Source organism: Populus trichocarpa, chromosome 1 (genome assembly GCF_000002775.5).
Source record: "Populus trichocarpa isolate Nisqually-1 chromosome 1, P.trichocarpa_v4.1, whole genome shotgun sequence".
Taxonomy (NCBI): Eukaryota; Viridiplantae; Streptophyta; class Magnoliopsida; order Malpighiales; family Salicaceae; genus Populus; species Populus trichocarpa.
The window spans coordinates 35,953,120-35,970,839 of NC_037285.2; the positions used below are offsets into that span (position 1 = coordinate 35,953,120).

Below are 17,720 nucleotides of genomic sequence, written 5' to 3' on the forward strand. Positions count from 1 at the left end.
AAAACTAGTCATCAATGTAATACCGTAATATTTTACGACATAAAGAGGTAAGCAAGAAATTTTTTTTGATAAAGATTTGAGCGCATGAAAGCATGAAAAACAAAACTTGAAAAAATTAAATTGAAAGAAAAAGATTTGTGTGACTGAAGTTAACAATCATAAAAATTTCAGGATCTAAAATGAAAAAAAATTGGCTATAGACAGGGGGGTGAAAAAAAAAAACGAGAGAATAAAGGAAGATGCGCAGTGAAACACCTATCGCTCTCTAAGTATGTAATAATAATAAAATATAATAATAATAATAATAATAAGAAAGTGTGTACATATTAATTTGATGGGATTCTTTCTGATCATCACTATACATGGAGAGTGAAGGAGAAATAGAAGTCAAAATAAGGGTGGTCCTACCAGGTGGTGCACATTGACAATTAATAAATGTTATTCAACGAATAAGCGCGTGCCAGGAAGGCAGGTGGATTTATACAATTAGGCACCTCTCCGAAGAAAGGACACTTGGACACCTGTGACCTGCCCCTTCGGTCTGTCCACAAGAAATTATGCCCTTTTCAACTAGCCTCTTCTCTCGCCCAGATGGATCTCTTTCTGTGGGTAACCAACACCAATATCGGCTGCGGTCATGCTCTCTCTCTCTCTCTCTCTCTCTCTCTATCTAAAGCTAAGAGAAACTTCAAAGGTGAGGTAAAATCTTGACCGAGACAGTTCAACTATCATTTTAATTAATATATTTTTTCCGTAAAAGATTTCAAATTTGAATCTCTCTCTCTTTAAAAAACAAAAAAAAAAAAAAAGAGAGAGATAATAAGAAATCATTCTAATTAATTTAAATCACTATCCAACATGGTAGCCTGAATGAATGTGAATATTTATCAAGAGATACCGAAAAAGGATTTAGAAATTTGAAAAAGATGAATATTCAAGACCAATTTTGCATAAAAAAACAATGAGAATTTACATAAAGAAATATTATGAAAAGTATTTTTAAAAGAAAGGGGGGGATTTGTTTTCTCTGTATCTGGATTCGATCTTCTATGTGCATGCTTATCTTTCTTCTATTTGCAGGGTGTTCAGTGGGCTTGAAAATTAGTCGTGGTGTGTGTAAGCTAACCCGGACACCCCGAGTTATATATATAAAAAAAAAAACAAAGAAAGAAAAAGACGTCGATTTAACCCTACAAATTACCATATATTTGCATTCTATGAAAAAGAGGTTCATCCTCAAGACAAGTCTTCCACAAAAGCTGGAGGAGAAACAGAGCAGAAGATAGTGGGCAATGTATATATATAGAACTGGAGGAAAGCCAAGAAGTAACATATTATAAACAAGACAGAAGCCAGTTTAGTACCAGCTCTGTCCTCTTTAACTCAACATTTAAAGCAGAGACATGATCTCCCTCCATCTTCCCCCAAAACTAATTACTATAAATCTTCAAAGCTGGCTCTTCTTGTCCCTCATCTACTCAGCCAGCTTCCTCTTCTCCCTCTCGCTCTCTGATCCTAGGATAACACAATCTGGTCTCTACTGTGGAAACTCAAAATATACCGTTCCTATCCCAACTTTTACTAAAGAGATGGGAACTCTCTCTCAACTACTAACCACCAGCCATTTTGCCACTAACAATCTCAACCACTCTTCTACTCTCACTTTTTATGCATTAGCCCAATGCCACCAAGATCTCTCCCAAACCGACTGCCTTCTTTGCTATGCTGCTTCTCGCACCAAGCTCCCTCTCTGCCTCCCTTCCCTCTCCGGCCGCATCTATCTTGATGGCTGCTTCTTGCGTTATGACAACTACAGCTTCTATCAAGAATCTGTTTCTTCTTCTTTTGATACCTTCAAGTGTGGTAATGAATATCTTGATGTTGACGACGACGACAAGCACCTCGATTTTCCTACACGGGTTGGCTATGCTGTTGGTAATGTAACGATTCAAGCTGTGGAGAATGGTGGGTTTGCAGTCGTCAACGTTGATGGCATTTACGCGTTGGCTCAGTGTTGGGATAGTGTTGGCAGAGAAGGGTGTAGAGGGTGCTTGGAGATGGCTGGGAAGGCGGCGAGAGGGTGCGTGCCCAAGAAGGAAGGGAGAGGAATGAATGCTGGTTGTTACTTGAGGTACTCGACCGACAAGTTTTACAACAATGGGGGAGGAGATGAAAGGAATGCTCGTGGTAACTTCTTACATCAGTATTTTGCAACTGTTTCTTTGTTATGCTTTGTGGGTTGGGTTGGTATGCTTGCGGTTTTTTTTTCATTCTGCCCTATTTAATGATTTGATTAATGAGAGAGAATACAGGGGAAATGAAGGGAAGGCATGGATTTTGGAGTAGTTTTAGTTTTCTTCAACCAAACTCCATATCCAACTTAATTTGAATATTAGAATTAGGCTCAATTAAGGCGTCAAGGATTAATCTAATCTTGATCTTGGGTATCAAGCAGTATTTATTATGTACATGTCAGATTCAAAATTCTATTTATTCTGGAATCAATTGCTTTCTCGGAAAACGATCTTTAATAATAACTTTTCTTTCTTTTCTGTTGTGATTTTTGCGAGGTGCATCTATTTATGGGCTATGCCATCTGACTGCTTTGCATGTTTGTTTTGCTGTTTTCCAGGTTTTTCTGGCCCAGGGATCGCCATTGCTGTAGTTTTAGCAACTGCCGCATGTCTCATGCTTTCCATCTTTGCAGCTTATGCCAGCTATGTAAGATTGTTGAAGGCAAAACGAGGTAATTACTGTAGTCTCAAGATTTCAAAGTCAACTCCAAGTTCACCGGGAGCATGTAATATTTTTTAAGCAGCGGTGGCCTAAAACATAAGTGATGTCCTGATTTGTTGTGTTTCTCCTCACATTTCCTAGAACGCAACAATCTCGGCAAGGTTCCATTCTCTTTCAACAAATCGAGTTTGAACTTCAAATATGAGATCTTGGAGAAGGCAACAGATTTTTTCAGTCCATCAAGGAAACTAGGCCAAGGAGGAGCTGGTTCTGTATTCATCGGGACTCTTCCAAATGGAGAAACTGTTGCTGTAAAGAGATTGATTTTCAACACCAGGCAATGGGTGGACGAGTTCTTCAATGAAGTCAATTTGATCAGTGGAATTCAGCACAAGAATCTCGTGAAGCTGCTGGGTTGCAGCATTGAAGGCCCTGAGAGTCTGCTGGTTTATGAGTATGTTCGGAACAAGAGCCTCGATCAGTTCCTTTTTGGTAATTGTAACCCCTTTACCTCAATTCTTATGGAGCCAGATTTTTATTTGTTCATCAATCTCCTTGGTACTTGAAGTGTGATTGTACTTCAAATATCATTTCTTGAATTACAGTACATCTCTACTTGAAGTAATTAAAAATGAAAGGGCCAGGTCATAACGGCACCACCACATGAACTATTAGAATTCGCAGGAAGGCTGACTTTTATTCTTATGCAGATAAGACTAAAAGTAGGACTTTAAATTGGAAGCAGCGTTTTGAAATAATTCTTGGAACAGCAGAAGGGCTTGCATATCTCCATGGGGGTTCTCAAGTGAGAATAATACACAGGGACATAAAAAGCAGCAATGTCCTTCTTGATGATAATCTCAATCCAAAGATTGCAGACTTTGGACTTGTTCGGTGTTTTGGTGCTGATAAATCGCATCTTAGCACTGGAATTGCAGGGACAATGTGGGTCCTCGCTGCTTTTACTTGTTTGTTTTATTTCTTTTCATTTAACCAGCAGCTGTCTGAAACATGTTCAAATTGATGATGCAGAGGCTACATGGCTCCTGAGTATCTCATCCGCGGACAACTCACCGATAAAGCAGATGTTTATAGTTTCGGAGTCCTGGTTCTTGAGATTTTAGGCGGCAAGAGGTGCAATGCCTTCGTGGAGAACTCTGGATCCCTCCTCCAAACAGTATGATATCCGTCTTAATTTTGTGTGTAAATAATAGCCCATCATTGCCAAGGAAAGAATGCTCTCCTATGCATCAAATTAGTCCATGTTAATTAGACCAGCTAGGCTTGATATCCATCTTGATTTTCTGATGTGGGAGCATTTTATTTTTTCAACTTTGGCCCTCAGGTATGGAGGCTTTACAGATCAAACAGGTTGGTTGATGCTGTTGACCCTTGCCTCCGAGATGAATTTCCTACACGAGAGGCATCATGCGTGCTTCAAATTGGGCTGCTTTGCACCCAAGCTTCAGCAGCCTTAAGACCATCAATGGCACAAGTAGTTCATTTCTTGACCAATAATGATTGCGAGATTCCTCCTCCAAATCAACCTCCTTATATGAATACTTCACTACTGGAGACTGAGAATTCCAGGTGGTCTTATAGCATAAACAGTTTGGTGTCAAATGGGCCAACAGAAGTTGAAGCTTCCTCCACTTCCATGGAGTCCTCAAGTATACTTAGTTCAAATGGCCAAATAAGAAGTGAGGAATCTAGTGCATGAGCAGCTAGGTTTCCAAGGAAAATCCCAAGAATTTCTCACACACTAGCTTGAAGCATCATTACTTCGGTTTTCCCGTTTTCCATGTCTTCATAATTAAGACTTGGCGTTAAAAATCCTGACCTGACGGTTTATCGTTGATTTCAAATCAATTAAAAGCTCATGTTAGCAGCTGAAGATGAATAATGTATTTTTTCTTTATACTTAAAGTGAAAAAGGCAAGGAAACTGTTTCTTAATACATTCTCGTTTTATTTTTAGGAATATCATTTTTTAAATCAGAATAACTCTATAAATATTAAATAGGTTGAATTAGAGGTATATTTGGTAGATAGAAGTAATATAAATGAATTTGACATAATAAGAAGACTATATAAATTATGAATAGGCTAGTAGATGAGTCTGAGAATCAATCTTAAAAGGGTTAAAATCTGAACCAAGTATTTTTTTTCTTACGGGTAATTATATACAAAATTGATAAATTGGTGCATAATAATAATAATAATCATAATAATAATACGAAAGCAGGGTATAAAGGCAAAAGAAAGAAATTGTGTGATTATAAATAATGGAAGAGGATTGAAGGTAAAGAGATATTAACTTCGGAGAATGTACCTTAACTAGTTAGGTTCTAGATTTGCTTTCTAGAGGTCATTAGTTGGAGTCCCACAAATCTCAAAGTCACTGGAGGCTTACATGATCGTTAACTTCAGGGCCCGTAGAATTAGTCGAGATACGTGTAAGCTGATCCCGATACTCATGTTAATAAAAAAAAAAAAAAAGGGTAAAGAGAGACTGTAGGAGGCATAGCCTTCTTTGCTCTTCCAAATCAAGAAGGGGTGGTTGATAATTTCTTTCTTTCAAAAAGTCGTGCCATTATCTAGTTATGTACACGTGGCCATACATTTGTCGCCGCCTCATTAAATGCCATAATTCTCTGAAGTTGATTTGTTGAGGTTTTATATGGTTGTCTTCTCTTGGGACGAATTGAAAATTCAACGTGGCCTTCTCTTGTAATATCCCTTCCAATCTCGAATCGAAGATCGCTATCTCCTTTACTTTACTTCGCTCTCTCTCTCTCTCTTTTTTTTTTTATTATAGAAAAATATATAATACAATATAATTATAAAAAATAAATTAAATTTATATTACTTCTATGTACCAAATTGTCATGGGTGATGAGTCATATCAACAAAAGCGTGAATTGAAGAACAAGTGGATGTCGATTCATTTATATTGTTTTCTAAAATGGTATACCGATGTTTTTGTCCTTTATAAACAAATTAATTGTCTTATTATTAAGGGTGTTTGAGTTTTTTTCACAAGATTCATTAATTATCAAAAGGAGGATTGATTCGGGGAATATAAGTATCTTTTTATTTTTATTTTTTAGACACAATAAAATAACTCAATTGACCTCTAAATCAAGATTTCTAAAGCTAAAAGCAAAAAAATATTTATATCTTTTCAGTTTTTAAAACATAGTAAAATAATGAATTTATTCTTAAAATAAAAAAGATTAAAACATGCATCTAGATGCCTTTTGATCTTTTCACAATAGCGTTTTGTTATTTAATCGTTTCATGAAGGGTAATTTGGTCTTTTGACATAAAATAAAAATTACTAAATGAAAAACATGTAAGAGCTTGTGACATAAGTGTTGTCACATGAGAGGCGCCTGCGCACTTCAGGTGGCGTGTATCTAGTGACCAAAAATGTTTTTTCATCTTGTCATTGGAAGCGCAACTACGTCTTCTTTCTATCGGCGTAACACATGTCGTCAGTGGTGGGGCGGTTTGTCGTTGATGGAGTTTTTTTTTTCTCTTCTCCCCTGAAAGTACAACTTGATCATTTTTATTGTTGGTATTTCAACTTCAGTTCCTTTTCTTTTAATTTTTAATATATGTTTTTTACCCTTTTGTACAAATTTTATTTGTTTTTAGTTTCATCATTCAATCTCAATTTCTAATATATTATTTGTCCAATTTCATCTCTATTGTTTTAATTTTTTTTTTCCTTTTGTTAAATTGATTTTTGTTTTCAATTTCATCTTTTAATAAAAAAATTTATTTGTATTTGTTATTTCAATTTGATTCTCATTTTTTTGATTTTGTTTTTAGATCCTTTTGTTAAATTAATTTTTCTTTTTAATTTCACCCTTCATTCAAAGATCAAATTTATTTCGTATTTCAATTTTGATCTTTATTCTTTTAATTTCTAATTTTTTTTATCCTTTCGTATAATTAAAATTCTTTTTTTCAATTTCATCCTTTAACATTTGATTGTTGAAAATCGAGTTTCATAGTTTTTTCAAATAGGATGCTTTCGGTCTAATGACCCGAGTCACGAGTTTGAAAAGCTAATGCGAGTTAATATTGTTTTTTTATATATAAAAAAATAGGCTTCATTATTTTCATCATTTTTTTTATCGAGTTATTCGGATCTCATGACTTGAACCGCGAGTTTGGTGGGATAACCCGGGTTAGGTTGACCCTGATTATCGAGATTACATGGTTGTCATGCTAACTTAGATTGACTCAAACTAATTTTTTAGGTCATTGTTTTCACCCAGTTTTGTCCTTTTGTATTTAATAAGTTGGGAATTAAGTTATATTGTTTAATCCCTTTAAAAAATATATTTTTTCTAATGTTATTGTGATATTTTTAATTTGAACTATATATATGTTTTTTATTATTTAATAAAAATAAAATCAATATATTTTATTTTATAACCCGAGTCCCCAAATATTTATCTTTCTTCTTTAAAATGCATTTATGGTATCCTAGCATCATTTTTATGGAAAAAAAGAAGAAGTATGCGGCGTATCACTGCTGGTGTGCATGAAGGGATCTTTTGTAAATCCCTTTCGAATCAAATATGATCAGTTTCTCGATCAAATGTAACGTCATCTTTAGATTTTGAACAGAAGGCAATGAATACCTTGTTATTGTTCCAACTGACGAAAAAACAAAAAAGAAAACATAAAAACAAGAAAAAGAAAAGAGACGCCTAACGCTTCATAAATGCCATGAATTGGATGCAAAGCAACTCCTTCACGTATTCCTTGGATTGCACAAGCCATCCACCAACACGTCTAAATTGCACCAGGAAGATCCACTTCCCTCCTCCATAGCTTTTTTGGCAATCTCCCCGTACTCCTCCGCATTCTTCCTCACCTGTTTACCTGTCTCACCTTCCATCAACTCCTTTACCATCTTCTTTAAACCCTCCCACTTCACAAATCCTCTCACCGATCCATTACATGTCTCTACTCTCAACCCTACTTTTATCTCCTCCACTACCATTCGTGCATTCAAAGGCTGCTCAGCCATCATGGGCCATGCTAGAATCGGCACTCCTGCACATATGCTTTCCAGCACCGAGTTCCATCCACAGTGACTCAGAAAGCCATTCACACTTTGGTGTATCAATATCTCTCTTTGATCTACCCACTCTCTCAATATAATTCCTCTATCCCCGATCCCCTCTTCGAGTTCAGACTCATCACCATATTCTGGATCTTTGGCTCTCATCACCCACAAGAAATTTACCTTGGACTTCTTTAACCCAATAGCTATTTCTTTGAGTTGTTGTGCTGAGATATCTGCCTGAGACCCAAACGCTACATATAGGACTGACCTTCCTTGCTCTAGCTTTTGATCTAGCCACTTAATCCAAGTGGGTTTCTTGCGCGGTTCATGTTCTACCCGTGGTGCATCAGCCAGACATAGGGGTCCAACAAACCAGGTCTTGTTTCCATTCTCTTTGTTCCAGTAATCAGCGAACGTTGCCTCGAGCTCGTAGAAGCTATTAATGATGGTACCGTAACTGTTAATTGCTGCTGTGATTGTCGCTATGTTGAACTCAAAGTGAGGACCGCTTGGTTCAGAGTCCCTAAAAGTTGAACCAAAATCATTTCTAGTGACTTTAATCCATGGAAACTGAGGCAGTGTGATTAGCTCATCATCTGACTCAGGACCAAACAGAAGTCTTTGCTCAACCACAGCTTTGCTCAGACATGAGGAGTAAATGGACATGCCAAAAGAAACCAATCTTGGAAAACCGAACTTGATTGCAGAATCTAAAGTCCACCATAAGAAGCCGTCCGACACCATGAAGTTCACGCGAGGAAGAGTTTCGATAGCTTTTTCAAAGTCGGGTTGCATGAGCTTGGTGGAAAGGGCAAATGGAGCAAAGAGAGACATGGAAGGGAGTTTATCGGTGCTTTCAACACCGGCAGGGATTTGAGGGACATTTTGTGGGAAGGGTAGATCAATGATAAAGGCAGTGGTATCGGAAAGAGAATTAGCTATGAAACTGTGGTTTCCAGAAGTGGTGAACACAGTAACGATGAAATTCGGACGGCGGAGGAGCAGGCGGGCTAGGTGGAGGAGTGGGATAGTGTGGCCTTTTGACATGAAAGGGAATAAAACTACGTGATACTTAGAATCACTAGAACTTGCGTCCATGAGTCTTTTGCTAACTCACAACATTCACAAAGCTAACAAATCTAAGCGTTAAAATTGTAAATATAATATACTTGTAGTTCATCAAGATAATAATTTATAGAGAAAGGTCTTTGCTCTTTCCGCACCCGCGCGTCGGAAATATCTAATGCGGGCATCTTAATTGTGTTTGAAAATGGAGATATTTTTTAATATTTTTAAATTATTTTGTTGTGCTGATATAAAAAATAATTTAAAAAAATAAAAAAACTTCATTTTAATGTATTTTTAAGCGAAAAACACTTTGAACTGTCATCGCTACCACAATCTCAAACAGGCCAGCATAACACCAAGAACTTGAACTGCACTCCGCGGTGAATTAAATTTTTTTATTTTTTTTATAAAAAATTATATATATATATATATATAATTTAACAAATTAAAAAATTTATGCACACATGTAATTAAATAAATTAAGAATATAGATCAAATAAATAAAAAAATCATTAATGACATCTAAAAACAAAACTTGAAAAACCGAGAGACAGATGTAGATCAAGATATTTAATCTTGAAAAATAGTACATTTACTTGAATATGTTCGCTACGTATTCAAAGAATAATAGAATTAGACAAACATATTAAATTGATTAAATAAAAAAATAACATGTAAGGCTACACATATTAAAAATATCATCTGAAAATAAATATTTGTTATTTTAAAAAACATAGCTTATTTATACAAAAGATAAAAATAAAACCATAGATGAATAAGAAAAACCTCACAAAAAATTAAACACATAACCAAAATATCAATATTATTTAAAAGACTCTTTAAACAAAATAAAAGAGAGAAGGGGTATTAATATAAATATAATTAAGTTCTTTTATAAAAATAACATCGATTCAAATAAAAAAATTAGGGGAAAAAAAGGTCAGGCGCTGCTGGGTTTGACAAGCCATGCCAACCCGACTGGCCTATTTCATTAGGGTCCACATGCGGGCCTGCCAAGGCAGGCTTGTGCGACCGCCTTCCCTTTTTAATTTGTGCTTGGGGCAAACAACATGTCATCCATCCCTTTTATATATAAAAAAAAATAGTTGACGCGTCGCTTGTTTTGCCCAGATTCCGGCTATTGTGGTGCCCGGAAATCGCGGCGTATGTTTTTTTTTACCCAAAACAGGTTTTTCAACCCGTTTTAACCCAAAACACCTACAAAAAACCTTAGAAAACAAGAAAAACCTATTCATGGCCTAAAAAAACTGCCTAAAAAACCGAACTCATCTCGGAACCAAAAATCAACCCGAGCTCAAATCTGTTTTTTCACGAACTTTTAAGGTACAATAACACCTATTATGAACTCCCCTTATCAAATGGAATAATTTAATACAAATATCCCCTATTTTGGTGGCTTAAATCGGTGTCAACGACATGTTTTTCTCTCTACCGCTGGAATCTAACGACCCTTTTCTCTCTCCTCTCTCAACCAGGGATCAAAAAATAACAAAATAAACCTCTACTAAAATGGAATTGGAACAATTTTGAGGAACCAAAATTATATAATTTACGTGATTGTTTAAGTTGGAGGACCAAAATGAATTTTTTAGAAACTTATGGGATGCCACCCATGTTTGTCGTGTTTTTCATTTTAGTCCCCCCTCTTATAATCTCACCCTTTCATAAGAATTTGAAATCAATTGCTCCTTAAATAGGATTTAATCGCTCAAAAACAAAGTTTTAGGACCAAATTGAAAAAAATAAATTTGCATAGTGAAAATTCCATACATTTTAGAGTATAGTATAATAAATTACGATATACTTGTTATGAATCAAATCATTTTTTTAATATACATATTGCTAATGTTTTTTTAATAAAAAAATATTTAAAAAATGATTTGATATGATACAATTAATTTAACAGGTCTAAAAATAATTCGAATAACAAATAAAAATGTAGTTTTTTGAAAACAAATTTCAATATGGTATTTTAAAAAATATATTGAGATAATAACTTATTGAATTGACCTAGATCAACCTGAGTTAACCTATTACATCTGCGATCCGGGTTAAAAGACTATAATAACTCTATAGATATTAAATCAAAATAAATTATGAAATTAAATTCTTAATTAACCAAAATTTAAAGAATAAAATTGAAAAGAATATAAAATAAAAATGATAAAAAAATAACTTAAGTCAACCTGGGTTAACCTGCCAAACCTGCAACCTCAGTTATGAAATTATGATAACCTCATACAAAGCAAATAAGAAAAAATTATGAAGTCCAATTCTCAATTAACATAATATTGAAAGATAAAATTGAAAAACAATCAATTAAAAAAAAGAACAAAAAAACCCTAGTCAACCGAGTTAACTGGTCAAATCCATAACCTGGATTATGAAACTAAAATAACCCTATAAAAAATAAATCAATATAAATTATGAAGTTCAATCCTCAACAAAGTTATTGTTGAATGATGAAATTAAAATAAAAAACTAAATTAAAAAAAATCAAAGCATTATTCTATTTAAGAGGGTTTCTAAGGAGGTAATTCCCTTGTTTTTAGTTATGTTAATTTTCAAAATTGAAAAACAATAATATGCATTGAATAAATCTTTCATCTATATTTATTTATTTATTAAATGTGTATAAGAGCTTGACTATAAATTTAATTAAAAAATGCTTTAAATATAATAATCTTAGAATAAGTAATCTTAATAGGTTTCTTTAATTAATTATTTATTTTTATAAAGTGAGGGGTATTTATATGGCTAAAAATCAAACAAGTCATTAGGCACAACTTTCAAAATCTTTTTTCGAATCGGATAGATCATTGTTAGAACCAATTAAATAGTTTTAAAGTTGTTGGAAAAATTCTGGAATTTCTAGAAATTGGCTAGACCATTTTACCAAAATGATCAGATTGTTTTAAAAAATGAAAAACTACTTTTTTTTTAAATCAGTTAGACTAATTTAACTATTAAAGTTTTTCTCTTTTTTGTGTGTGATTTGGTTTTTCTTGTTTTTCTTATGTTCTTTGGTGTTGGTTTATGTTTTGTAGGTATGGAAATTAGTTTCTAAACAAATTGAATATTATTTGGCAAACTCTCGTTATAAGATTTTGATCTTTAAAGTTGAAAACTATTATTGCATTAAATTTCTTATGTGAACTTCATGTATGACCTTGATTCTTTGATGATTTCATTGAATGATTTTATTCTCTTGAAATCTGTCTAACTTATCACAAAGCTTGTCCTTTATATAAATGAAAATAATATATATTTTCATATTCATTAAGTAGAGTTGCTTACAATAACTCTTATGTATCCCTTGACCTTGTATTTAATTATCATTTAACTTAAGCACTAAGACATGTTTCATACAAGCATATTTTTTTACAGGCATTCAAATTAAAATATGATTATTACATCATTCCAAAATATAAAGATCCATGTATGGTATCATAAACTTTAAGCATATATGATAAAACAAGTTAAATTCTAAGTTTAAGACAAGTTCACTTTTGAGTTTAAAACAAGTTCACTACTTAACCACTTAGTTGGATATGAACAATGAACTTTTAGTGTGATCAAATGAACAAAACACAAGACATCATTTGACAAGTTAATGAAAATGATGCTTTCTATTTTAAAAAGAATTAAGTAATTAATTAAAAGTCTAAAATAGCACCTAAAAGAGGGATGAATTAGGGCTTAATGAGAGTTTCATACTTTAAAAACTTAAATCTTTAACACCAAATTTTAGCAACAACAATCAATATGCAAGGCACAAATAAAATGAGACAGAAAATCAAATTTTGGCAATACTTATCCTAAAAAAGTCCAGATAGGACCTAAAATTATGAATTGTGTTATGATAACTCTTTAAGCAAATATGTATTGTTTTAAATTAATATTTTTTAATATTTTCAGATCATTTTAATTTGTTGATATTAAAAATAATTTTTAAAAAATAAAAAATATTATTTTAATATGTATTAAAATAAAAAATATTTTAAAAAACATCCCTAAAATAAAAGTGTGTTTTAGAATGATGTGCAACATTGAACTTTAAAGCGATTGAAAATTCCACGAACCACTACATGTCAATTTGTCATGCTAAAGGGATGGAAATTTGACATGCCCCTGTCGGCTCTGTCTTGCGAATAACTTGAAAGAAAAGTGTGTTGCTGGACCACTGGTTAGATTCCTCAAGATTTGTTTTATTATGTTCACATGACTTTTTCATCAGGATATTTTAATCATTTTTATTTTTTCTATTATTATGATATATTCTATTTCATATTTTGAAGAAACAAAATCATCTATTCAATGGCTGGACCACTGGTTAGATTCCTTACGTTTGTTTGACGTTTGATGGGCTTCTCATTGATTTTTTTTTTAGATTCATGTTATTCGAGTCAGTTTGTGTATTTGTCAATTAATCTAATGGGTCATAAATTTAATGACCATGTAAGCTTCCAGTGATCCTGAGGTCTGTGAAACTCAAACCGGTGACCTCTAGATAGCAAACACATGGTCTGACCAATTGAGTTATACCCCTTAAAATTCCTTGTCATTGAATCTTTTGTTATATTAGTAGTAGTTGTTGTCTTCTAATGTATCTTTTAAAAATATATATTAAAATAATTTTTTTTTAATTTTAAAATTTAATTTTAATATTAACACATTAAAATAATTTGAAAAAATAAAAAAAATTAACTTGAAAAAAAAATAAAAAAAAAATATTTGTTTATAAATATTTTTAAAATATAAAAATAAAAGGAGTGATCGAAGTGAAAGCCGGTTTGATTTTCGAGGCCATTATCTTCGACACAGCAAGCGTTGTCGGCATTTTGTTCCACACAGCTGAGATGCTTAGCTTTCAGATCTGTCCGAAGGCTAAAATCCATAATCTATTTGATGACATTTACGACTTTTTTTTCTTTTACATTTCCAAATTCACAAAAGTGTTTATCTCGATTCTGGGCCTAACGTTGAATATTGTTTCTCTTTTTTCTACATTCTATGAGATCCTTAATTACATATAAACTCCAGAATTTTTTAAAAAAGCAGAGTACTAAAGTAAGGTCAAAAGGATACAACAAATGATGATATGAGAAAAATGATTAACTAACAACCAGAAAATGATAATTTAGAGGAAAGAATAAAAAAATAAAATAAAATTGGGCAAGTGAAAAGTTAGAGTTGCAGGATAAGAGATTTTAGGTAGGTTAAAGCATGAATTATAAGTGAACGGTTATTTCCATAAGAAATAGAGTGTAAACTTCATGAGTCAGATTAAGTTTTATTTTGAAACTAGAAAAAAAGTTCAGGAAACAGTTATATTTTTTTAAAAAAAAATTAATAATAAAGTTAAACATTGATTAATTTAATGATATGATAAAAAAAAAGTTCAAGAGACAATTGTACTTTTAAAAAAAGTTAAAAAAATTGATAATCAAGTTAAACCTTGATTAATTTGATAATATGATGAAAATGAATGAGACAGTAGCAGCATCAACAACAACAACAACAACAAATAAATTAAAAATAATATTTCACCGAGTGAAGCTGGGTTAACATGCAAAACTCGTGACCTGACACATGAGATCGGGATAACTCTATAGAAAGACGGTCCCTGCAGAAATAAATTGTTAAAAAGAACTTGAAAAAAGAAGAAGATATAAGCTAACCCAATCTAATCTTTCAAACTCGTGACCCAGACGGTTAATGAAACTCTGATCAATAAAATGTTGAGGAATGAAATCTCAAAAAAGAAAGTTTCAATAAAAAAAGATTAAAAATAAAACAAATATCAATTAAATAATAATAAGGACCAAATCTGACATAAAATAAAATGAACTAAAATATTAAGGGATGCAATTGAAAAAATTATCCAATTATAGAATGATATAAAATATTGAGGGATGCAATTAGTAGTTTAATTAAGAGAGTAATTTTTTTAAAATGAAATAAAAAGATGGGGATCAAATCTAAAAGTTAAAAAAAGCAAAGGAGAATTAAATTGAAAGTAAATTCCAATTCTATGGATAATCTAAAATAAAATAAAAAAAGTAGAAACAAAAAGAATAAGGACCAAATCTGAAAAATAAATAAGTTGAAGAGCTACTTTAAAAAAGTGTAGGGGTTGGCTTTGTAACAGAGAAAAAAAGACGAAAGAAGGAAGGAAAATAGAAACGAAAACTAGTACAAAACCCGATATATTCTGGCCACATGTGTTGTTCAAGAATAGAGGCAACGCCGTGAGGATTAAAACGCTGTTGTGGAAGTTGAATTTGGCCGCTTGATGACTCTGTACATGTTTTCTAAAGACCCCGGGAGAACTCACATGTGTGTGCATGAATGCCATTTAGGATGCCTTTCTGCCAGCTCATGGGGCACTTCCGAGCGTCCAAAGATGCCTTTCTGTCGTGTCGTTGTAACTGTTGCCCTTCCCTCATCCTTTTAGTATGGCACGTGTATCTGGTGGTAGTCTAGTTTATCGTCAGTGAATCTTTATTTATTTATTTTTTTTATCTTTCTTCCCTAAAAAATTACAACCTAGCTCTCTTGGTTGTTTGTATTTCAACTTCAATCTTTATTCTTTTGATTTTTTTTTCTTGACCTTTTTGTAGAAGTTTTATTGGTTTTCAATTTAATCTTTCAATTCAAATTGATAGTATTATATGTTCTGATTTGGTCCTTATTTTTTTTACTTCTAATTTTATTTCTTAGCCCTTTTGTAAGATTTATTATTCTTTTCGATTTCACCCTTCAATCAAAACATTGTTTTTATTTTTTATGTCAATTTTGACCATCATTCTTTGGATTTTTTGGATCCTTTTACTAAATTGACTTTTCTTTTCAATTTAACCCTTCAATCAAATACAAATTTTATTTTGTATATTTATTTTGATCCTCATTCTTTAGTTGCTATTGTTTTTAATCCTTTTGTATAATTGAAATTATTTTTTCAATTTCATCCTTCAATATTTGATTGATTGAGATTTAGACTTCACGGTTTGTCTACATTGGGTACACTGTTTTTTTTTTAAAAAAAAGCTTTATAATTCTCTTTATTTTTTTATCAGATTATTCCAATCTCACGATTTGGTTTATGGGTTTGGCGGAATATCTCGATTCGACTCAACCCTGATTATCATGGTTGCAAGTTTGTCATGACGCTTTTTTATGTACTTTTTTTTACCTCATTTCATCATCTGAACATCGTTCTTTTTGCAAGAAAATAAAATAAATTCAGCCCCTCGATGAAGCGCGAGAACCAAGGCTAGTAATTTTTTAATTACTTATGATTTTTAAAATTCACTAGCATTTCTTTTATACATTAACATTTTCTACATAATTGGCTCGCATTATGCCGCATGTTTTACATCCAGATAGCCGGAAATGTTTTTGATAATGTCATTAAACCTAACCTAATGAGTCAACCTGGAAATATCCTGATTGGCATTGCCTAGCTTGGGCTTCAAATCAAATCAACTTCGAGCATAGTTTTAAAACTCGGTTTGAGGATTAACTTGAGGTAAAACCCGAATCATGAGTTGGAAGGGTCAACTCGAGGTAAGTCTCAAGGCATGGATCAAGAGGATCGACTTGAGATGAGACCGTAGTCGACCCAATTTCTTTTTAAAAAAAAAAATGAAATGACAACGTCTTGACAAAAAAAAAAGAGTCAATGGGTAGATGACCAGGTTCTGATTAGGAAAAACTAGAGTCAACCAAGTCATCGACTCAAATTGGGTTTTTTTTTAATCAATTTAGATGTTTTTTTTCTGTTTTCTTTTTCATCCTAGATTGGTCCAGCCTCGGGTCATCCTTGGTCTCGGGTCGACCCGCCAGGATGATCTAGGAGTTGTCCAATGTGACTAAGACGACTTCTCTTGTCAAAAGACAACCCAAACAAGCAATAAAAATATAGCTTTTTTAAAAAAAAAATTTCCTAAGATAACATTTATTAAAAAAAAAATTAAGATGATGATATATTAGATCGATCAAGGTTAACCTACTAAACCCTTGACTCATGTTATAAACTTAACTAGTTTAATAACTTTGTTTCTTAAAAAAACTATTTTATATTTAATTATATGATAAAAAAATATTGACACTAAAAAAATAGAGCATTAATTCAATGCTAGAATGTTTATTTAAGATCACAATAACTTTATAGAAAGCAAACCAAAACAAAAAAAAAAGTTATTTATGCTTTATAAAATAAATTAGAAACATATGAACTAATAAATCAAAACGAGTTGTTAAACTAATTAAATATTAAATATTAAAGAGAGAAACTAATCTTCATAGAAGAAATAAAAGATAAATACACATGCAAATGTTTTGCACCAATTTTCCTTTTTATTTTTTAAAATTTTATAACATAAATCAAACTAATCTCTTTGAAATATCATGGAATGAAAAAAATGTAAAACAATTAATCACTATTTAAAAAAAGTCAATTCATTAAAAACAATTAATGGAAAGAGATTAAAAAAAAAAAGGTTAGGCGTTGATAGGTCAGGCCCACATGTCTATCCTTAAAAAAAAAAAAACCTTGGCTCACATTTCCTTTTTCTTTTTTTTTTGCCTTAGGAACTGGACGCTTCATCTGCTTCTATATTTTTTTTAATTAAATAGGTAGCATGTCACTTGTAGTGGTAGGTGACATGTTGCCTACGAGGCTATTACCCAAAATCTGGCCAACACTATAGTGGCTAAAAAATAAGATAGGGGGTTTTTGGCTTAAAAATCAAATTTTCAACTCAATTTCACCTAAAAACATTTGAGAAAAAAAATCATGAAAC

The 17,720-nt window shown here is 32.4% G+C and overlaps 2 protein-coding genes across 2 annotated transcripts; one reads left to right on the top strand and one right to left on the bottom strand.

Annotated features, from left to right (window-relative positions):
* The first annotated feature begins 1,174 nt into the window (after positions 1-1,174).
* LOC7496830 (cysteine-rich receptor-like protein kinase 42) lies at positions 1,175-4,691 on the top strand. The gene is made up of 6 exons (XM_024600133.2): positions 1,175-2,187; positions 2,633-2,746; positions 2,878-3,228; positions 3,447-3,681; positions 3,769-3,913; positions 4,082-4,691. The coding sequence occupies exons 1-6, from the start codon at positions 1,404-1,406 to the stop codon at positions 4,454-4,456; spliced, it is 2,004 nt and encodes a 667-aa protein (XP_024455901.1). The 5' UTR covers positions 1,175-1,403; the 3' UTR covers positions 4,457-4,691.
* A 2,657-nt stretch (positions 4,692-7,348) lies between these two features.
* On the bottom strand, positions 7,349-9,026 carry LOC7496829 (UDP-glycosyltransferase 90A1). Its single transcript, XM_024604757.2, has one exon. The coding sequence runs from the start codon at positions 8,920-8,922 to the stop codon at positions 7,507-7,509; it is 1,416 nt and encodes a 471-aa protein (XP_024460525.1). The 5' UTR covers positions 8,923-9,026; the 3' UTR covers positions 7,349-7,506.
* Positions 9,027-17,720: the final 8,694 nt, after the last annotated feature.

What these genes read in the sequence shown, in the direction of transcription:
- LOC7496830 (XM_024600133.2), top strand. Translation starts at nt 1,404, where the DNA reads ATGATCTCCCTCCATCTTCCCCCAAAACTAATTACTATAAATCTTCAA. An exon ending in AGATGAAAGGAATGCTCGTG is followed by an intron (nt 2,188 to 2,632) that starts GTAACTTCTTAC and finishes GCTGTTTTCCAG; the next exon opens with GTTTTTCTGGCCCAGGGATC. An exon ending in CTGGATCCCTCCTCCAAACA is followed by an intron (nt 3,914 to 4,081) that starts GTATGATATCCG and finishes TTTGGCCCTCAG; the next exon opens with GTATGGAGGCTTTACAGATC.
- LOC7496829 (XM_024604757.2), bottom strand. Translation starts at nt 8,922, where the DNA reads ATGGACGCAAGTTCTAGTGATTCTAAGTATCACGTAGTTTTATTCCCT.